The sequence below is a fragment of the Stenella coeruleoalba genome, assembly GCF_951394435.1.
Source record: "Stenella coeruleoalba genome assembly, chromosome: X".
NCBI classification, from domain to species: domain Eukaryota; kingdom Metazoa; phylum Chordata; class Mammalia; order Artiodactyla; family Delphinidae; genus Stenella; species Stenella coeruleoalba.
This window is the reverse complement of record NC_137152.1, coordinates 10943451-10960625: the sequence shown is the minus strand read 5'-3', so window position 1 is coordinate 10960625 and position 17175 is coordinate 10943451. Positions and strand designations below refer to the sequence as shown.

Here is a 17175-nt window from a genome sequence, read left to right as displayed (position 1 = left end):
TGCTGCCAAAATGCAGATGCAGATTCAGAAGCATGGGACCGGAGAGTCTGCATTTCTCACGGGCACCTAGGTTATGTCTGAGTACAGCAAAGTACTAAGTAGCCACTAAGCATGATGCAAACAGGCGTCCACTCTCTCTCCCCAAACTATCAACTTTTAGTGACAGTGGTGTGAGCTTCAGCAAACAACCTTCCTTCCTTCTTCGTAGGATAGTTTTGCAAATAGTATGTATAACTCACTACTATATATAAAATAGATAAACAACAAGGACCTTCTGTATAGCACTGGAAACTATACTATCTTGTAAAAACCTATAATGGAAAAGAATCTGAAAAAGAATATACATATGTTTCCATTATAGGTTATTTTATATATATATACAAATTAACTATATCTCAATTTAAAAAAAAGGATAGCGTGTACAAGATTTTAAAAACAAGCATAAAAGGGTGGTATGAATAAAAGGGATCACTCCAGTTATCTGTTAAGAGAACATTTATTACAATTACAAGCACTCCCACTTGCTATGGTACCACTGCTCCCCACATTCATTGCAGATTACGTAGGTCATCATTTCTTCATCTGGGTTGGAATTCTGCACCCAACTTGGAAGGAAGAGTGCCCCTCTGGCGATGACGGTGACCTGGCAATTGAATTTCTCGCAGCGTTGGCACTTTATTTTCTGGGTCGGCGTGCCCTCCACCACTTGGGGCAGGTAATGTTCCCGTATGCCAGATTCCGTGTAGGAGGCTCTCAACTGCTTCAGTTCGTGGCTAGCCATTTCCAAGGCGGTCATTTCGGCAAATTCCCTTGGAGACATGGTCCCAGAGAGCAAGTTTTGCTGTAAGTGAGACGTGTGGGGGGTTTTCAGATTGGCGACTTTGCTTCGGATGCAAGTTTTATATTTTTTGAGGTTCTTGGAGTGAAGGGTAAAAATGTGCTCTTCGATTTCTCGTGCAAACTTGTGCCACAGATCGGCTCTGGGCTGCTCTGTGCAAGGACCAGCTAGAGCTTCATACAGCAGCTCTGTGCATTTGGCTCTCACGGGCGCTGCAGGATCCGGCTGCCCACTCGCTCTCTCGTCGGGGGATTGAGGGTCACCGGCCCTGAGATGCGCTGCCTTAGGCTCCGCTCCACCAGGGCTATTTTCTGGCACGATCCTTTCAACAGCTCCTGCAACATCTTGGGATGAGTGCAGAGAATGACAGCGGGAGCTGCCCGGTATCTCATCCTGATTTGGGTCAGGAGAAAGGCCTTGATTTTCTTCTTTATTTCCACCTGGAGGAAATGGTTTAGGGCTGCCCCGTGGCTTGCAGTGAGTATCCTTATACAGAGCTTTCCATTCTGACAGCAAACGCTTGGCTTTCTTTTTCAAAGCCGCCGTGGGGCAGTTTTTGAGGACTCTGTACACAGCCCTGACCACATCCGTCTCCTGGAGATGCTCCGGAGTCACACGCAGAGTTTCTAGCTCAGTAAGGTGGTTGCCGAGATCCTCAAAATTCCTTTTAGACATCAGTTGCTCAATAAGGGAAGCTCTGGCAGCTATCTGCTTCTTGTCAGACATCTTGTTACGGCTGCAAAGAAAAAAGAGGTTTCCGTTTTCTCAAGCTTGCGTTTGCCAGGCGCAGCTTCCTGATAGGAGCACAGCGCTCTCTGCCAGTTACCTATGCAGAGAAAGAGTCTGTAATAAAAATGGGTGCAATGTATTAGAAAATGCAATCTGCAATGTAGTATGGTTTAGCCTCAAAAGTTTGATTCTCAGTAGTTAAAAAAAAAAAAAAATATATATATATATATATCCCTGTAAACAGCTTTTGCGTTAACAATTGCTTGATAGAAGCATGCTGAAAGATCTGCTGTAACTTTCCCATCCCTAATTTTTTTTTTTTTTTTTTTTTTTTTGGGTACTCGGCCCGCTTACTGCCTTGGTCTCTCCCGTTGCGGAGCACAGGCTCCGGATGCGCAGGCTCAGCGGCCATGGCTCACGGGCCCAGCCACTCCGCGGCATGTGGGATCTTCCCGGACCGGGGCATGAACCCGTGTCCCCTGCATCGGCAGGCGGACTCTCAACCACTGCACCGCCAGGGAAGCCCCCCATCCCTAATTTTACAAATGAATGATCTTTCCAAATCAAGATTAGTCAACTCCTTTTTGTGGAATTTGGTGGTTATGCTGGGGATGAAAACATGCCAGTGTCAGCGTCAATGGGGGAAGGCTCAGGAGGCCGGACTATTTTCCCTCGTGTTCAGCTATTTCACCGAAGTCCTTGCTGATTTTACAGTCTTGAAGTAGTACTTTTCTGAATATAAAAGCATGAGAAACAGGGCCAAAAGTGGATGCTGTTTAGAAGTCCCAAGGAATCTAAAGAAATGATGAAGCGGCACAGGTTGGGAGGCAGCTGGATCCAGGTCAGATGGGCCCCAAAGTCAACAGGCCACACTGTGCTGACATCTGACTCTTCTGAACAACGGGGGGATTTATGACTTTGGACTAACAGGTCCCTAGGCCAGAGTTTGGGCCCATTAACTTTTCTCTTCTTTTTAACTTTTAGGTGTAAAAAGTTGCTTAATGGTTATGTCTGTGTGAATCTCATCCTGGGGAGGCGAATGTTCACTTTATCTAACCAGTCTCTTCTTCCATCCACATAATGCACATAACCTTGCCTACCAAATACCCTTGGATCTGTATCTGCCCATTTGGTCTAAACGTGAACATAAGCATCTTGATGGCAGGGATACTGTCTTTTCAACACTCCACGGACTCTCATTTTATAGCACGTGATATTAAATAAACTATCACCGATCACACGCAGGCTAACAACGCTGAAGCGATTACAGGGAGAGTTAATGCAGTCTTCCTAGACACCATCTGACAAGGGCTGTAAAACGTAAGGTCCTTGCAGTCAGCAATTCTACTTTTATAAATTTACTTTAAGGAAATAAGAGATGTGGAAGCTGTTTTTGTAAGAATTTCCTGCAAACTTAGAAGAAACTATGAGGTCCCAAATGGTTAGACTTGCACATGAATGTTCACGGCAGCATTCTTTGTAACAGACAAAAAGTGGAAACAACCCAAATGTCTATCAACTGAGGAATGGATAAACAAAACATAGTATATCCATACAATGGGATGTTACTTGTCAATAAAAGGAAACTCTGATACAGACTACACATGGATGAGCCTTCAAAGCTCTATGTTAAATCAAAGACACAGAAGACCACTATTGTACGATTTCATTTACATGAAATGTCTGGAATAGGCAAATCTGTAGAGACAGAAAGTAAATTAGTGGTAGACCAGGGCTGGGATGGAAGGAAGGGGGAGGGAACCAGTGGGGTGGAATGAAGAGTGAGTGGCAAAAAAAAAAAGTCATGAAGAACCTAGGGGTAAGACGGGAATAAAGACGCAGACCTACTAGAGAATGGACTTGAGGATATGGGGAGGGGGAAGGGTAAGCTGTGACAAAGTGAGAGAGTGGCATGGACATACATACACTACCAAACGTAAAATAGATAGCTAGTGGGAAGCAGCCACATAGCACAGGGAGATCAGCTCGGTGCTTTGTGACCACCTAGAGGGGTGGGATAGGGAGGGTGGGAGGGAGGGAGACGCAAGAGGGAAGAGATATGGGAATATATGTGTATGTATAACTGATTCACTTTGTTATAAAGCAGAAACTAGCACACCATTGTAAAGCAATTATAATCTACTAAAGATGTTAAAAAAAAAGTGAGTGGCTACTAATGGGTGCAGAGTTTTTCTTGGGGGAGGTGCACAATCTTCCCTCAAGTTGACTGTGGTGATGGGTGCACAGTTGTGAATAAGCTAAAAACCACTGAATCGTACACTTTAAGTAGGTGAACTGTACAGTACATAAACTATATCTGAACAAAGCTGTTATTTAAAAACAGCATCTAGGGACTTCCCTGGTGGTCCATCAGTTGGGACTCCACGCTTCCACTGCAGGGACCACGGGTTCCATTGCTGGTCGGGGAACTAGGATCCCACATGTTGCACGGTAAAAAAAAAAAAAAAAGTTTTAATAATAAAAATTAAGAAACAGCATCTAGGGAATTCCTTGGCGATCCAGTGATTAGGACTCCGTGTTCTCACTGCTGAGGGCCCAGGTTCAATCCCTGGTCAGGGAACTGAGATCCCACAAGCCATGTGAGGCAGCCAAAAAAAAAAAAAAAAAGTTTTTTTAATTAAAAATAAATAAAAAGAAACACAACATCTAGAGTCTGATCCAAATTTTATTTAAAAATCACATGTGATGAGAAAAGGCCAAAAATAGATACAAAAAATTTCAGACAGAGGCATTTTCTGAATGGCAAGATTTTACGTGATTTTCCTTTGTTCTTTTACTCTTTCCTGAATTTCCTCTAATGTGTATGTATTGTTTTCCTACTCAGAAAAGTGATTAGTCTAGTTCAATTTCATGATAAACCCTATACATTTAAGATATGTGGCCACTGGAAAACGGCATGGTAAATGGCTCATTCCACTTCACCGCCCTCAGAGATCAGGGCACCACAAAGCAGCCGCCTCACCCCACCCGTGGCTCTGCATTCAGGTCAGCCCTCACGATTTCCTCACAAGTCCACTGCTGCATCGAAACCAGTTCCATCTTCCCTCAAGCTCTACCCCAAATGTGAACAGTTAAGTGCCCAGGACTACAACTCTGAGGTTTCTACTGGTTTTCCCCACTGCACAGCTCAGATGACCAAGATTCTGGGTCTTGCATTTTTACCGCCTGGGCAGTCTTTTTTTTCTCTATTTCTTTTTTAAAGTCAGTTAGCAATAACTCAATGGGCCACTGATTCTGGATCTTAAGTGGCATTTTCTAATTATCGAGAATTGGTACTTCAAGATCATTGTTTTTCCTTTTTGAATTCCACTTTCTTTTTTTGAATGATCAGAATGAAGATGTATTGATTTACTTATTTTTTTTATAAATAAAGTTTTATAGCCCTGCCCGTTTACTTACGTAGTTTTTAAAAAAATTTTATTGAAGTATAGTTGATTTACAATGTTGTGTTAATTTCTGCTGTACAGCAAAGTGATTCAGCTATACATATATATTCTTTTTCATATTCTTTTCCATTATGGTTTATCATGGGATACTGAATATCGTTCCCTGTGCTCTACTGTAGGACCCTGTTGTTTATCCATTCTATATATGATAGTTTGCATCTGCTAACCCCAAACTCCCAATTCATCCCTCCCCGATCGCCCCTCCCCCTTGGCAACCATGAGTCTGTTCTCTATGTGAGTCTGTTTCTGTTTTGTAGATATGTTCATTTGTGTCATATTTTAGATCCCACATATAAGTGACATCATATGGTGTTTGTCTTTGTCTGACTTACTTCACTTAGTATGATAATCTCTAGGTCCATCCATGGTGCTGCAAATGGCATTATTCCATTGAATTCCACTTTTAAAGACTGAAAACAGTAAAAGAGGTCTTTCTAAGAATCAAAGACTCAGTAAACAAAGAACAGGCAAGACAGCACAGAAAAATTAAAAACACACATCCTCGATTGCTGAATACTGCTCTCAGCATTGTCTGCCTGAGATTTTGGGATCTGGAGGAAGTCAAGCAGGGGCGTCACAATGATAAGGTCTCAAGCAGCTCAATAAACTTGAGCCCTCCCCCCAGCTGTGGGAAAGTTTCCTAACAAGTATTCAACGTACCCGCGTCTATACTCATTCTATATGCATCACTACCAAAGAAAGAAAGCAAGATTGAAGTTGGCTGGATGTCAGCAAGGTGGTTAATAAGAGACCAGTCTAGAGTGCCCACAACGAGGTTAGGCAATATTTAACTCAGGTCGAATTTCTCAATGAAGGGTCAGAGCTTCAAGGAGACTCTGAAGGGGAATTTAATTGTGGCTTCAGGGCTTCAGGGCGATGGGAGCACTGTTTGTCTTAATAGTAAAACTTTTTCTTTACTCATGGAAATCTACAGAAGTTAATGGATTCATATATTAGCACTCTGCTCTGCATTTCATATGTCCTTTTTTTTTAAAAAATAAATTTACTTATTTATTTTTGACCGTGTTGGGTCTTCGTTGCTGCGCGCGGGCTTTCTCTAGTTGCGGCGAGCGGGGGCTACACTTCGTTGTGGTGTGCAGGCTTCTCATTGCGGTGGCTTCTCTTGTTGTGGAGCACATGCTCTAGGCACACGGGCTACAGTAGTTGTGGCTCGCGGGCTCTAGAGCACAGGCTGAGTAGTTGTGGTGCACGGGCTTAGTTACTCAGCAGCCTGTGGGATCTTCCCGAACCAGGGCTCAAACCCATGTCCCTTGCATTGGCAGGCGGATTCTTAACCACTGCACCACCAGGGAAGCCCCTTCATATGTCCTTTTATTTACTGTTCCTCCATATTTTTTTGTTTTGAATTGTGGTAAAATACACATACCATATAATTTACCATCTTAACCATTTTCACAAGGACAGTTCATTAAGTACATTCACACTGTTGTGCAACCAACTTTCAGAACGCTAGTTGTCTTGCAAAACAAACTTTGCACCCATTAAACAACAACTCTCCATTTCTTTCTCCCCTGCAGCCCCCGGCAACCACCATTCTACTGTCTGTCTCTATGAATCTGACTACTTTAGATGCCTTATATAAGTGGAATCATACAGTATTTGCCTTCTTGTGTTGGGCTTATTTCACACAGCATAATGTCCTGAAGGGTCATCCATGTCGGAGCATGTGTCAGAATTTCCTTCCTTTTCAAGGCTGAATAATATTCCATTGTATGGACAGAGCATATTTTGTTTATCCATCCATCCACTGATGGACACTTAGACTGCTTCTACCTTTTGTGAATAATGTTGCTATGAACATGAATGTACAAATATCTCTTTGAGACCCTACTTTTAATTCTTTTGGGTATATACCCAAAAGTGGGATTGCTGGATCAATATGGTCATTCTATTTTTAATTTTTTGAGGAACCACCATACTGTTTCCCATTCTCCTCCATATTTTTAACAGCATTTAAATGCTGTCCAACTTTCTATTCTCCCTGTGGGACAGTCACGTAAATATAAAGCAATTTATTGCCCTAGGAGGCTATAGTGTGGAAGCACCTGGGATATAAAATTTTGAGAACTGCCACAAAAAGACAAAGTAGGCTGTGTGTCCAGTTTAGAGTTCTACACAGTTCATTCAATAAATATCTATTATGTATCTCATACACGATAAATGCTGAGCCTAATGAGCTACTCTCTGCCTTGAAGGAGCTGACAGCCCAGCGGAAGGAACACAGACAAGAAGCTGGCCAATTACAAGGACAGACACCGCTGCTAAGGGACACATGTAGGAGGAATACAGAAAGCAAACCTGGGCTTCCCATCATCTGGCCGGCTCCAATTACTTCTTCTCTGCTTTCACTCTGATTCACGACATTTTGTTAGAGGGATCATCCTCCAGTACAGATCTCAGCAAGAGATTCCCCCATTAGCCTGCTTAAAGCCCTTCAGAGGTTCCCCTCTGCTCTCAGGATGGAGCCCACGGTCCCTGGCCAGGTGATGAAAAGCCCCCTTCCAGCTTCCAGTGTGATCGCGCTGCATCGCTGACAGACACTGCCTACCTCCCAGCTCGATGCCTTTGCCCCATTAGCTCCCTGGGCCTGCCTGCCTGTCTCTCACCAGGAGTGGGTCTCACTCCTGACTGCCAATCTGAATCATCTGGAGAAATTAAACAGCAAAAGCAAAAGCAATGCCAGGGCCTCACCCCAGACAGAATGAATTAGAATCTCTGAGGGCAGGCCTGGGTATTTTGCAGCTCTCCAGGTGACTGTGATCTAAACCAGAGCTGCCACCACTGCCCTGTACACACAGGCACAACCCCCCTCCCGCAGCAAGACCAACCCAGCTCTGCTGCCATCAGCCGGAAGGCAGCTCCCATCCTGCCCCCACACTGAACGCGCACAACCTCTCTGACTTTGCATTTTGCTAGAGGAGCCTCATTAAATTAGGAAATGTTAAAAACGCTTGCTGTGCACAACTCACCTGAGAACCTTCTCTACAAACCACAACTGGTGACTGCAATGTTTTAAGTGTCACGATGCACCCAGAGTCCCGAACAGTCATTCCCGCACTTACCTTCTAACAGCAGAAGACAGTGCACATCGAGCAACTCTGTGTGCCGTATACACTCATGTCATCTCCATCCTCACAAAACCCCCGACACAGGTATAGCACTTAGCTCCATCTTACGATGATGAAACCTATTAAGAACATCAAATATTTGCACACTGGTTTTTTTTTCATGGTGCATATCACACGAAAAAGTTTTTTTTATTGTGTGCCTTCCCTACAAGACCACAGAAGAACGACGTCTGTTTCATTCACCGCTACACACCTGGCAAACACCTGGTCAGGGCTTACTATTACTCAACAAATACTTTCTCCTCTCTGCTTGCGAGCATCATCCTTTTCACCACGGACAAGCTTGCTTGTACCCACTTGCGTCTAACTAAGCCCAGTGCCCCTCAGCTTCTTCCACGGGAGCCCAACCTCATCTCAATTCTAGTTCAGAAAATCATTTTAAAATATTCTAGTTCAAAAAAAGAAAACAGAAGCATGGTGCCTCCTGTGGGCTAATCAGGTGGGCTCCAGGAGTCAGGCCATTTGGGGATAAGGAGGGTCTAGAAGGTACAGTTGCCAGAAGTAGGGGGTGTCAAGTATATGTGGGGGGGAGGGGAATCCAACATCCCAGAATTAATATGAGAATTAAACGAGAGAGTCCTTATAAAGTCCTTAGAACTATGGCCCACACTAAGCCTAACTGACAATTACACAGGACTACAATGAAAAGGTTTCCTTGTATCGACCATACCGGGCATTGTTCTAGAGCAGCGTGTCGGCAAACTTTTTCTATAAAAGGCCAGATAGTAAATACTTTGGCCTTTGCAGGCCATGCAGCCTCTGTATGGACTACTCAACTCTGCTGTTTTTGTAGCAGGAACAGCAGCCACAGACAATACAGAAATGAATGGATATGGCTTCGCTCCCATAGATCTCTTTTGCAAAGACAGGAAGGCTGGATTTGGCTGCAGGCCATAGTCTGCTGACCCCTTTCTAGGGCAGTGCTGTCCAATAGCAATATAATGCAAGCCAAAGGAATAATGTAAAATTTCTAGTGGCCACGTAAAAAACATAAACAGGTGAAATTAATAATACATTTTATTTAACCCAGTGTATCCCAAATATTGCTGTTTCAACACGTTGATGGATATAAAAAAACTGGGATAGTTTACATTGTCTTCTTCATACTAATTCTCCAAAATTCGCTGTTTTACACTTAAGGCACATCTCAATTCGGACTAGGCACGTTTCAGGTACTCAACAGCCTTATGTAGCTAGCGGCTACCATATTGGACAACACAGTTCTAGAGCATATGCTAGTACAGATAATGCTGAGATACACACCTATACCCCTAGCTTCCTGATACATATTAAAAACAGTTTATACAGTGCCAACAACAGTAGGCCCTGAATATCTGTTGACTGAATGCATACAAAACCTTGTAAATATTAACTGACATAACGGATACATGGACAAAGTGCACACATCCGCCCTAAAACCTGATGAAAGATCAAAGAGAAATTTCCAAAAGCTGGTAACAAATCAGCAATAACCTAGATCTGTTTAGATCTTTAGATCTAAGATCTAAAGAGAAAATTTTAATTTCTAGCCGTAACCCACATACATCTCTCCGGCTACACAGGGAGCCCCTTCCTCTGTGGAGAGGAATGATGCCAAATGTTGGTAGGGGCGTCGCAGTTTCTGAAGTCACGCAGTACTGCTCTAGGGCCCTTTCGCCTTACGGCGACCCCTAGCAAAGGTGCAGCGAGGGGAAGGGACCTGCACAAGGGCCCACTCTGGCCCGGGTTCGGATACCAGTGGGTGGGGTGGAGCGACAAGCAAAGCCTGCTGCAAGCCGTCCAAGGGTGACAGCCTGGCACCCAGCACACAGGCAGCGGCGGCCCCGAAGGAGCGGCCCACCCGGGAGATCTCGGCTGGAGGAGAGGTGAGGGCGAGGGCACGTTCCGGTCTACCGGCCCTGGGCACACCGAGAACCTCCCCAAGCAGGGGTGGGCTTCCACTGGGAACAAGGACTCGCCTGACTGCAGTGACAGACACGCCGGCGAACACAGAGAATAGCTCACCGAGAAGCACAGGCGAAGCCCGGGAGGCCTCGGCGTCCAGATAGAACTTCCAGTCTCAGGGCGGGACCACGAAAGCTCAACCAATCCAAGCCCGCAAGCTGGAGAACACTGCCCGGGACCCAGCGCATGCGTGCTAGGGAAATGGCGCCTGCGCAGAGCGATCGGCGGCCCAGTGGGCCGGGCCGGGGGCCGGGCCGGGGGCCGGGCCCGGGGCCAGCCCCCAACCCCCCCCACCAACCCCCCCCCCACCCCCCCCACCCCATCCCACCACCCCCCACCACCCCATCCCCGCCACACACCCCCAACCCCGCAGCTCCCAGTCTGGGGTCCTGTGGTCTGGGGCCGACGGTCCGCACCGGGCCCTGAATTGAAAGAAGCTTGCCCTACTATTGCTTTTGAGCATCGAAGTGTGTTGAACTACTCTGCCACCTACCCTTTCTGCTTCCAGTCAAGACAGCGCTCAACTAAATGTTGACAAAACTTTGGACAAAACTGTGAATTATCTATTTACTTAACGCAGTAATTAATTCAACAAGTACCTACTGCACCTTTGGCATGCATCAGCTGATATGAAAGTAGAAAACATTCATTAAGTAGCCTTGTGCATCCTGCACTTTCCACTTGTACACATTCTTTACCCGCAAGGGTCCAATAAAGACAAAGTGTTGGTAGAACTAGAGAAAGTGGCAGCCTTCTTTGCTGACCCCATACTGGAGGGTAACTTGGGGGAAGGTTAAAGGAAGCAGGGTTTTGCTCTGGATTGGATGCTGTCAGGAAGCAGGGTGATTCTATGACTGAGCAATGTAATAAACCTTACCTAGAAGTAGGGAAGACAGGACCAAGACTAAAGCGGTAATTAGTAAAGCAGCAGCAGCGACTCCATTTTAAAAACTGTTGAAACGTTGCAAGTTTATCCTGGATGTAACCTCAGAGACTAGTTTCAAAAGGCTATTGCTACAAAATTGCTTCTATCACAAGACCAAAGTGAGACACCTATTAATCTACTTTATTGAACAGGCTGGGCTCTGTAGGGTGTAAGAAAGAAGAAACTTTTAATTTTTTCTCACCATTGCCTTGAAACAAGCTCTGTTGGTTCTCTCCTGCCCCTCGGCTGCTCTAGGGCTGGAGCTTGAGGCTTGAGCAAATCCCACAGCTTTTCTTTTCTTTTTCCTTCCAGTTTTACTGAGATATAATTGACATACAGCACTGGATAAGTTTAAGATGCAAAGCATAATGATTTGACTTACATCATGAAATGATTACCACAATAAGTTTAGTGAACATCTCATATAAATACAAAATAAAAGAATAAAAATGTTTTCCTTGCGATGAGAACTCTCAGGATTTACTCTTAACAACTTTCATATTTAACATACAGCGGTTGTTAATTATCTTTATAATATTGTACATTCCTTATTTATCTTATAACTGGAAGTTTGTATCTTTTGACTACCTTCATCCAGTTCCCCTTCCCCTGCCTCCACACAGCTTTCCCAGTCACTTTCAGGTATAAAGAAACAATCTTATTTTTATGTTGTTAAATCCATTCTAATCTAATATCAGAACTTCTATTACTCAACCAATTCAAAGTGCTGACCCTCGCTCAGCTCAGGTGTGATCTGTAACTCTGTGACCCAGCAAAGGGAAAGACACGTGGATTAATTTCTTCACTCTCCTCACTGTACCCTGTCTCTGCTTCCTGCGCTATTTTCTGGTCTCCCCAGGGTGAGGGCAGGAGGAGGAAGGAGTGGTAAAAAGGTCTTATTTGATTAGTATTGTGAATTGAATGGTCCCCCCACCCCCCAAGATAGATACGTCCGCTTCCTAACCCTGGAACCTGTGAATGTGACCTTATTCGAAAAAAGGGTCTTTGTAGGTATAATTAAGTTAAAGATCTTGAGTAAGATCATCCCGGATTACCTGGGTGGGCCCTAAACCCAATGACAAGTGTCCTTAGAAGAGACAGAAGAGGAGAAGACAGAGACAGAGGAGAAGCCACGTAAAGATTAAGGTGGACATCGGGGTGATGCAGCCACAAGCCAAGGGACTCCTAGAGACACCAGAAGCTGGAAGAAGCAAGGACGCATTCTCCCCAGAGCTTTTGGGAGGAGCATGGTCCTGCCAACACTTTGAGGTTGAACCTGTGGCTCCAGAGCTGTGAGAGAATACATTTCTGTTGTTTTAAGCCACCCAGTATTTTATGGCAGCCACAGGAAACGAATTCAGTTAATGATGTTGCTACCTAGTATTGGAGTTCTCTGTGTGCTGATATCCAAAGGCTGCCTCTTTTGTTCTTTTTGTGCGCTCACTTTGGGGATATTTTGGAGACCCCCCCCTTGCTGGGAGGCCCCTTCTTACCCATTTTCTGGTTCAGATGATACAGTGGTTGACCATCAGCTCCTGCATTTGGTGGCATGTCCCCCCAGCCTTTTTCTGTTGGGTCAGCTCACCTGCAGACAGGCCTCTTGGGCGAGGTCCTTCCAGAACAACCCAGCTACTTGCTTCATGTGCACTTAGCCCTTGGCAAAGTCCCAGCAGCTCTGCCCCAACCAAGCCCTGGAGGCAGAGGCCGCGCCCTCTGCAGTCATACTAGACTTCAGCAGTCCCAGCTGGCTCAACTGTTGAGTTTTTTGGGCGAGTCATGCACCACTTCTTGTCCCTTTCAGTTCAATTCGGGAGCACCTGTCAATTTCTCTGAGCGGTTCTCTCAAGTTCCCCTCCACTTGCTGGGAAGGTGGGAGGAAGCTTCTAGAATTCTAAAGGCCATCTTCCAATTTTGCCTTCTCCTGTACATCAGCTGAAAAGGGGTGACAGGCCATGGGTGCCTGACATAGTGTTGGGCTCCCCACTTAGCAGTGTGAAGATGGTCTAGCATGTCTCTCTATAAAAGTACCCAGCAGGCACTTAACACTGGGCTCAGATTTGGGTGAAACTCCAAGTCAGGAAAAGTCCCATTTAACATCCTCTTGTACCCAGAGTAATCTTTTTTGTTGTTTTATAAATTTATTTATTTTTGGCTGCGTTGGGTCTTCATTGCTGCGTGCAGGCTTTCTCTAGTTGCCGCGAGCGGGGGCTACTCTTAGTTGCAGTGCGCTGGCTTCTCATTGCGGTGGCTTCGCTTGTTGCAGAGCACGGGCTCTAGGCACGCGGGCTTCAGTAGTTGTGGCACACGGGCTTCAGTAGTTTTGGCTCGCGGGCTCTAGAGCGCAGGCTCAGTAGTTGTGGTGCTCGAGCTTAGTTGCTCCGCAGCACGTGGGATCTTCCCGGACTGGGGCTCAAACCCGTGTCCCCTGCATTGGCAGGCGGATTCTCAACCACTGCACCCTCAGGGAAGCCCCTCAGAGTAATCTTTAGCTCGTTTCCATACCTCTTGTTCTCCTTTCCCACACCATTTGCCCATTTTGCCATTTCTCTAGAATGTAAGTTATTGTACCCTAGATTTATGGCAACACGTTGGTAGAGAATGAAGGAAGCCTGGCTTCCATCAGTTGGTGGTACATATCATACGATGGAAATTCAGAGGCAGTAAAACAATATTTATACTAGTTTGTTACTGGGGATGCTTCAAAATTCCATGTAATCAGAAAAATGGAGAAAACGTACAAAAAGAGATGGGATAAAAGGATGCCAACTCAAACACCTCGGCCTGTCTACTCAGTTGCCTCCCGCATTGTGGTTAACAAATCTGAACCGAAGCCCAGCCGCTGGGATTTCACTCTGTCCAAGTGGCTTGGTACCAGGAGGAATGCGCCTGCCAGGGATGTGGACTGCTCCATGAAATGCCTCACCGCATTTTGGTTCTCAGGTTTTTCTTTTAAAAGGAGGTCGTTTTGTAACAGCAGTTCATCCGAGGAACAAGAAGTGAGCACTGAACTAAAAACCATTGGTCTGTGCTGCTTCTTTTGTCTCTCGTGCTCGCACCCTTGTAGCCTCAAGGCTTATTCTCATGGACTCACCACTGTACACACCATCCACAGCCCCCCTTTCCCAACATGACCTGGGCGTGCGCCAGAAGGGACCATTCATCAGAAACGACAATATAAAGGGGAACCATGCTCATCCCAGGTCTTCTAAGTCTTCAGTGGGAGACACATTTGGCCAGAAGTGTACCATTCTGATTTATGGTGCCCAAGAGAAGCATTTTTTCCATTTCAGCCTCATTTTCCCCCATAACAACCTAATGCATTGTAGTTGCCACATGATTTGGCGCACACAATACTATTTTTGCTGGTTATTATTCATTTCAAACCTGACCCAAACACCACCTAGTTTTCTACCTGCTGAAGAGAATGAAGGTGTCAACTCCTTAGTTATGACAAGAGTAAATCACATAGTTTGGTATGTTGGCTGGGACAATTACATGTACTGAATACCAGCTTTTATGTAATGGGGTCTACGTGGTGGATTTTGGTGGGTTTTGGCCACCTGGCTTTCAGCCCACCTTCAGAACAGCCCATCAGGTGCCCCGCTCTGCCCTAGCCAGGGGGCAGCTACATGACCCAAGGGGGGCTGATTGCACACTCCTCCCTGGAATGTGAATTTTAAGCACAGTAATGTGGAGACTAACATAGTAAGAGCTTATTCCTGCCATGGTGGCTTCCTGATCAGCAATGGCTTTTTCCCATTATTCTGCTTCTAACCCTGTAGTTCATTTCCAAGGCTGGATTTCTGGTCTTTCCATCCACCTGCACACTCCTGTTTCCTTACTGTAATTTCCCTTTGCTGTAGGTTAGTGGAGGTCTGCTTCTGTTGCTTGCTACAAGCAAACATTGACTCAGCCCGTCTTGATGAAGCTGTGTGATTTGAGTCATCGGAAGAGAATTCCTGATCTTACACGGTGCTGAAATCACCTTCTTACTCGTTCCTTTGTATGAAGGCATTGGAAGCTGCTATTACAAAAGAGCAAATATTACTTAGGGAAGGTTACACTGCCAGCTCTTTACTCCTTACACCTGAGTTTTCTTATAAGGGTCGTTTCTCTTTACTTGTCAGAGATCAGCAGAATGGGACTTGAACAAGTAAATGTTGATAGGGGTGAACTGGGAGAGAATGAGAGGTCTGCAAGATCAGATTCTTCAAGATCCCACGGGTGACTGATTGGAAGGTTCTCGGTACCCAGAAGCATGAGTTCACAAGACACTGGGGAGAAGAGAAACGGAGCCAAGACGAAGCAGGAGATGCTGAAGACAGCCCTCTTTGCTGCTTGCCTGCTGGCAGCCACACACATGCACATAAATTGCCAGGAGGGGGCACTGCTGGAACTCTGAGAGAGGGTCTGGAAACCGAATGAGGCAAGGAGAAAGTGTCTCCCTCTCAGCGGGGGAGCTGTGTGAGTGCAGCTCAAACTCAGGAGGAAAAATATTTTTAAAAGGACAGTAACAGGGATAGGAAAGGGGAGGCAGAAACTTTTATCACTGTGCAGAAAGAGCAACAGATGTGGGGAAGGTGAGCCTGTGTTCCAGGCTCCTGGGCAGCAGGAAAGGAAACCCTCAGGCCTTAGCTCCTGCCGAATGACTCCTCAAGACTCCAGTGCCATTTGCTTTCAGTCACAACCCGCCTGGTATTAAGAGACGAATTCACTCCAGGTGTCCCAAGTCAACTGGCACCAAGTCACATAGATGAGGTTCATCTTAAAGGGGGGGGGTAATACTTTTACTTTTTAAAGTAAATTTTTTATTGAAGTCTAACACATACATAGTAAAGTCAGGGCAGAAATCATAAGTGTGCTGCTCAAAGATTTTCACAGAGTGAACATGTCCCTTTAAAAAGCATCAAGAAACAATGACCACTCCCCCCAAAAGTCCCCCCCCTTGCGTTCCCTGGCAGCATCCTCTCCAAGGGTAAACACAGTCCAAACTTCTCCATCATAGAGTTATTGCCCCTGATCTCAAAACTTTTGTAAGTGAAGAGGGGAAAAAACTTATATAAGTGGAACCATACAGTATGTACTTTCTGGCTTTTTTTTTTTTTTTTTTAATTTTTTGGCCACACTGCAAGGCTTGTGGGATCTTAGTTCCCCAACCAGGGATTGAACCCGGGCCCTCAGCAGTGAGAGTGTGGAGTCCTAACCCCTGGACCGCCAGCGAATTCCCTGGCTTCTTTTCATCAATGCCACATTTTAAAAATTCATCTGTGTTGCTGTGAGTAGCATGAGTTTGTTCATGCTCATTTCTTGGTAATATTTCATTGAATAAATATACCAGTTGATTTATCCATTCTGCTCGCAAGGGACAGTATGGATATTTGAGTCGTTCCACTGTGATTATTACAGAAAGAGCCGCGATGCATTTCTATTGAGTATATACCTAGGACTGGAATTCTGGGCTGGTAATATGTACTGCTTTCGGTCATAAATGACACATGACCATAAATCGACATACCAAATCTTCTGTATGATTTTTGTACCTGAAAAAGGCACTTCCAAATGTGTTTTAAGCAACACTGAAATACATATATAGGCTCTCAAAGAAATTACTGAGAAGGAAAGAGTAATTAGTTCTTACCTAATTTCATTGAATCCAGCACTCATCATGCTCTAGAAAAGTGGCCACAGGGTGGGAGAAACCATAACAAACAAAACCACAACCTAGAAATGGGAAACAATTTCTATAACATTCCCAAACTGGTTAGACATATACATAGGACAAGTTTTTGTCAAAAATATGCATATGGGGTTTCCCTGCTGGCGCAGTGGTTAAGAGTACGCCTGCCAATGCGGGGGACACGGGTTTGTGCCCAGGAGCGGCTGGGCCCGTGAGCCATGGCCGCTGAGCCTGCGCGTCCGGAGCCTGTGCTCCGCAACGGGAGAGGCCACAACAGTGAGAGGCCCGCGTACCGCAAAAAAAAAAAAAAAAAAAAAAAAAAAAAAAAGCATACGTGTGCCCAGTAGTGGGATAGCTGGGTTGTATGGTAGTTCTATTTTCAGTTTCTTAAGGAACCTCCATATTGTTCTCCATAGTGGCTGTATCAATTTACATTCCCACCAACA

General features: G+C 45.3%; 1 protein-coding gene across 4 annotated transcripts in view; it reads right to left on the bottom strand.

The window, feature by feature from the left end:
* The window catches only part of TCEANC (transcription elongation factor A N-terminal and central domain containing), a 30126-nt gene extending 19876 nt beyond the window's left edge, over positions 1-10250 (bottom strand). Inside the window, exons 1-4 of one of the 4 annotated variants that reach the window (XM_079910686.1) lie at positions 10188-10250; positions 8118-8242; positions 5367-5444; positions 434-1681 (exon numbers count right to left, since the gene is read on the bottom strand). In XM_079910686.1, coding sequence (XP_079766812.1) covers positions 506-1564 — 1059 coding nt within the window. In that variant the 5' untranslated portion in view covers positions 1565-1681; positions 5367-5444; positions 8118-8242; positions 10188-10250 and the 3' untranslated portion in view covers positions 434-505. Of the gene's footprint in view, positions 1-433; positions 1682-5366; positions 5445-8117; positions 8243-10187 lie in introns of those variants that run through there. The other 3 variants (XM_079910687.1, XM_079910688.1, XR_013825736.1) reach the window with 3 other exon arrangements.
* Positions 10251-17175: the final 6925 nt, after the last annotated feature.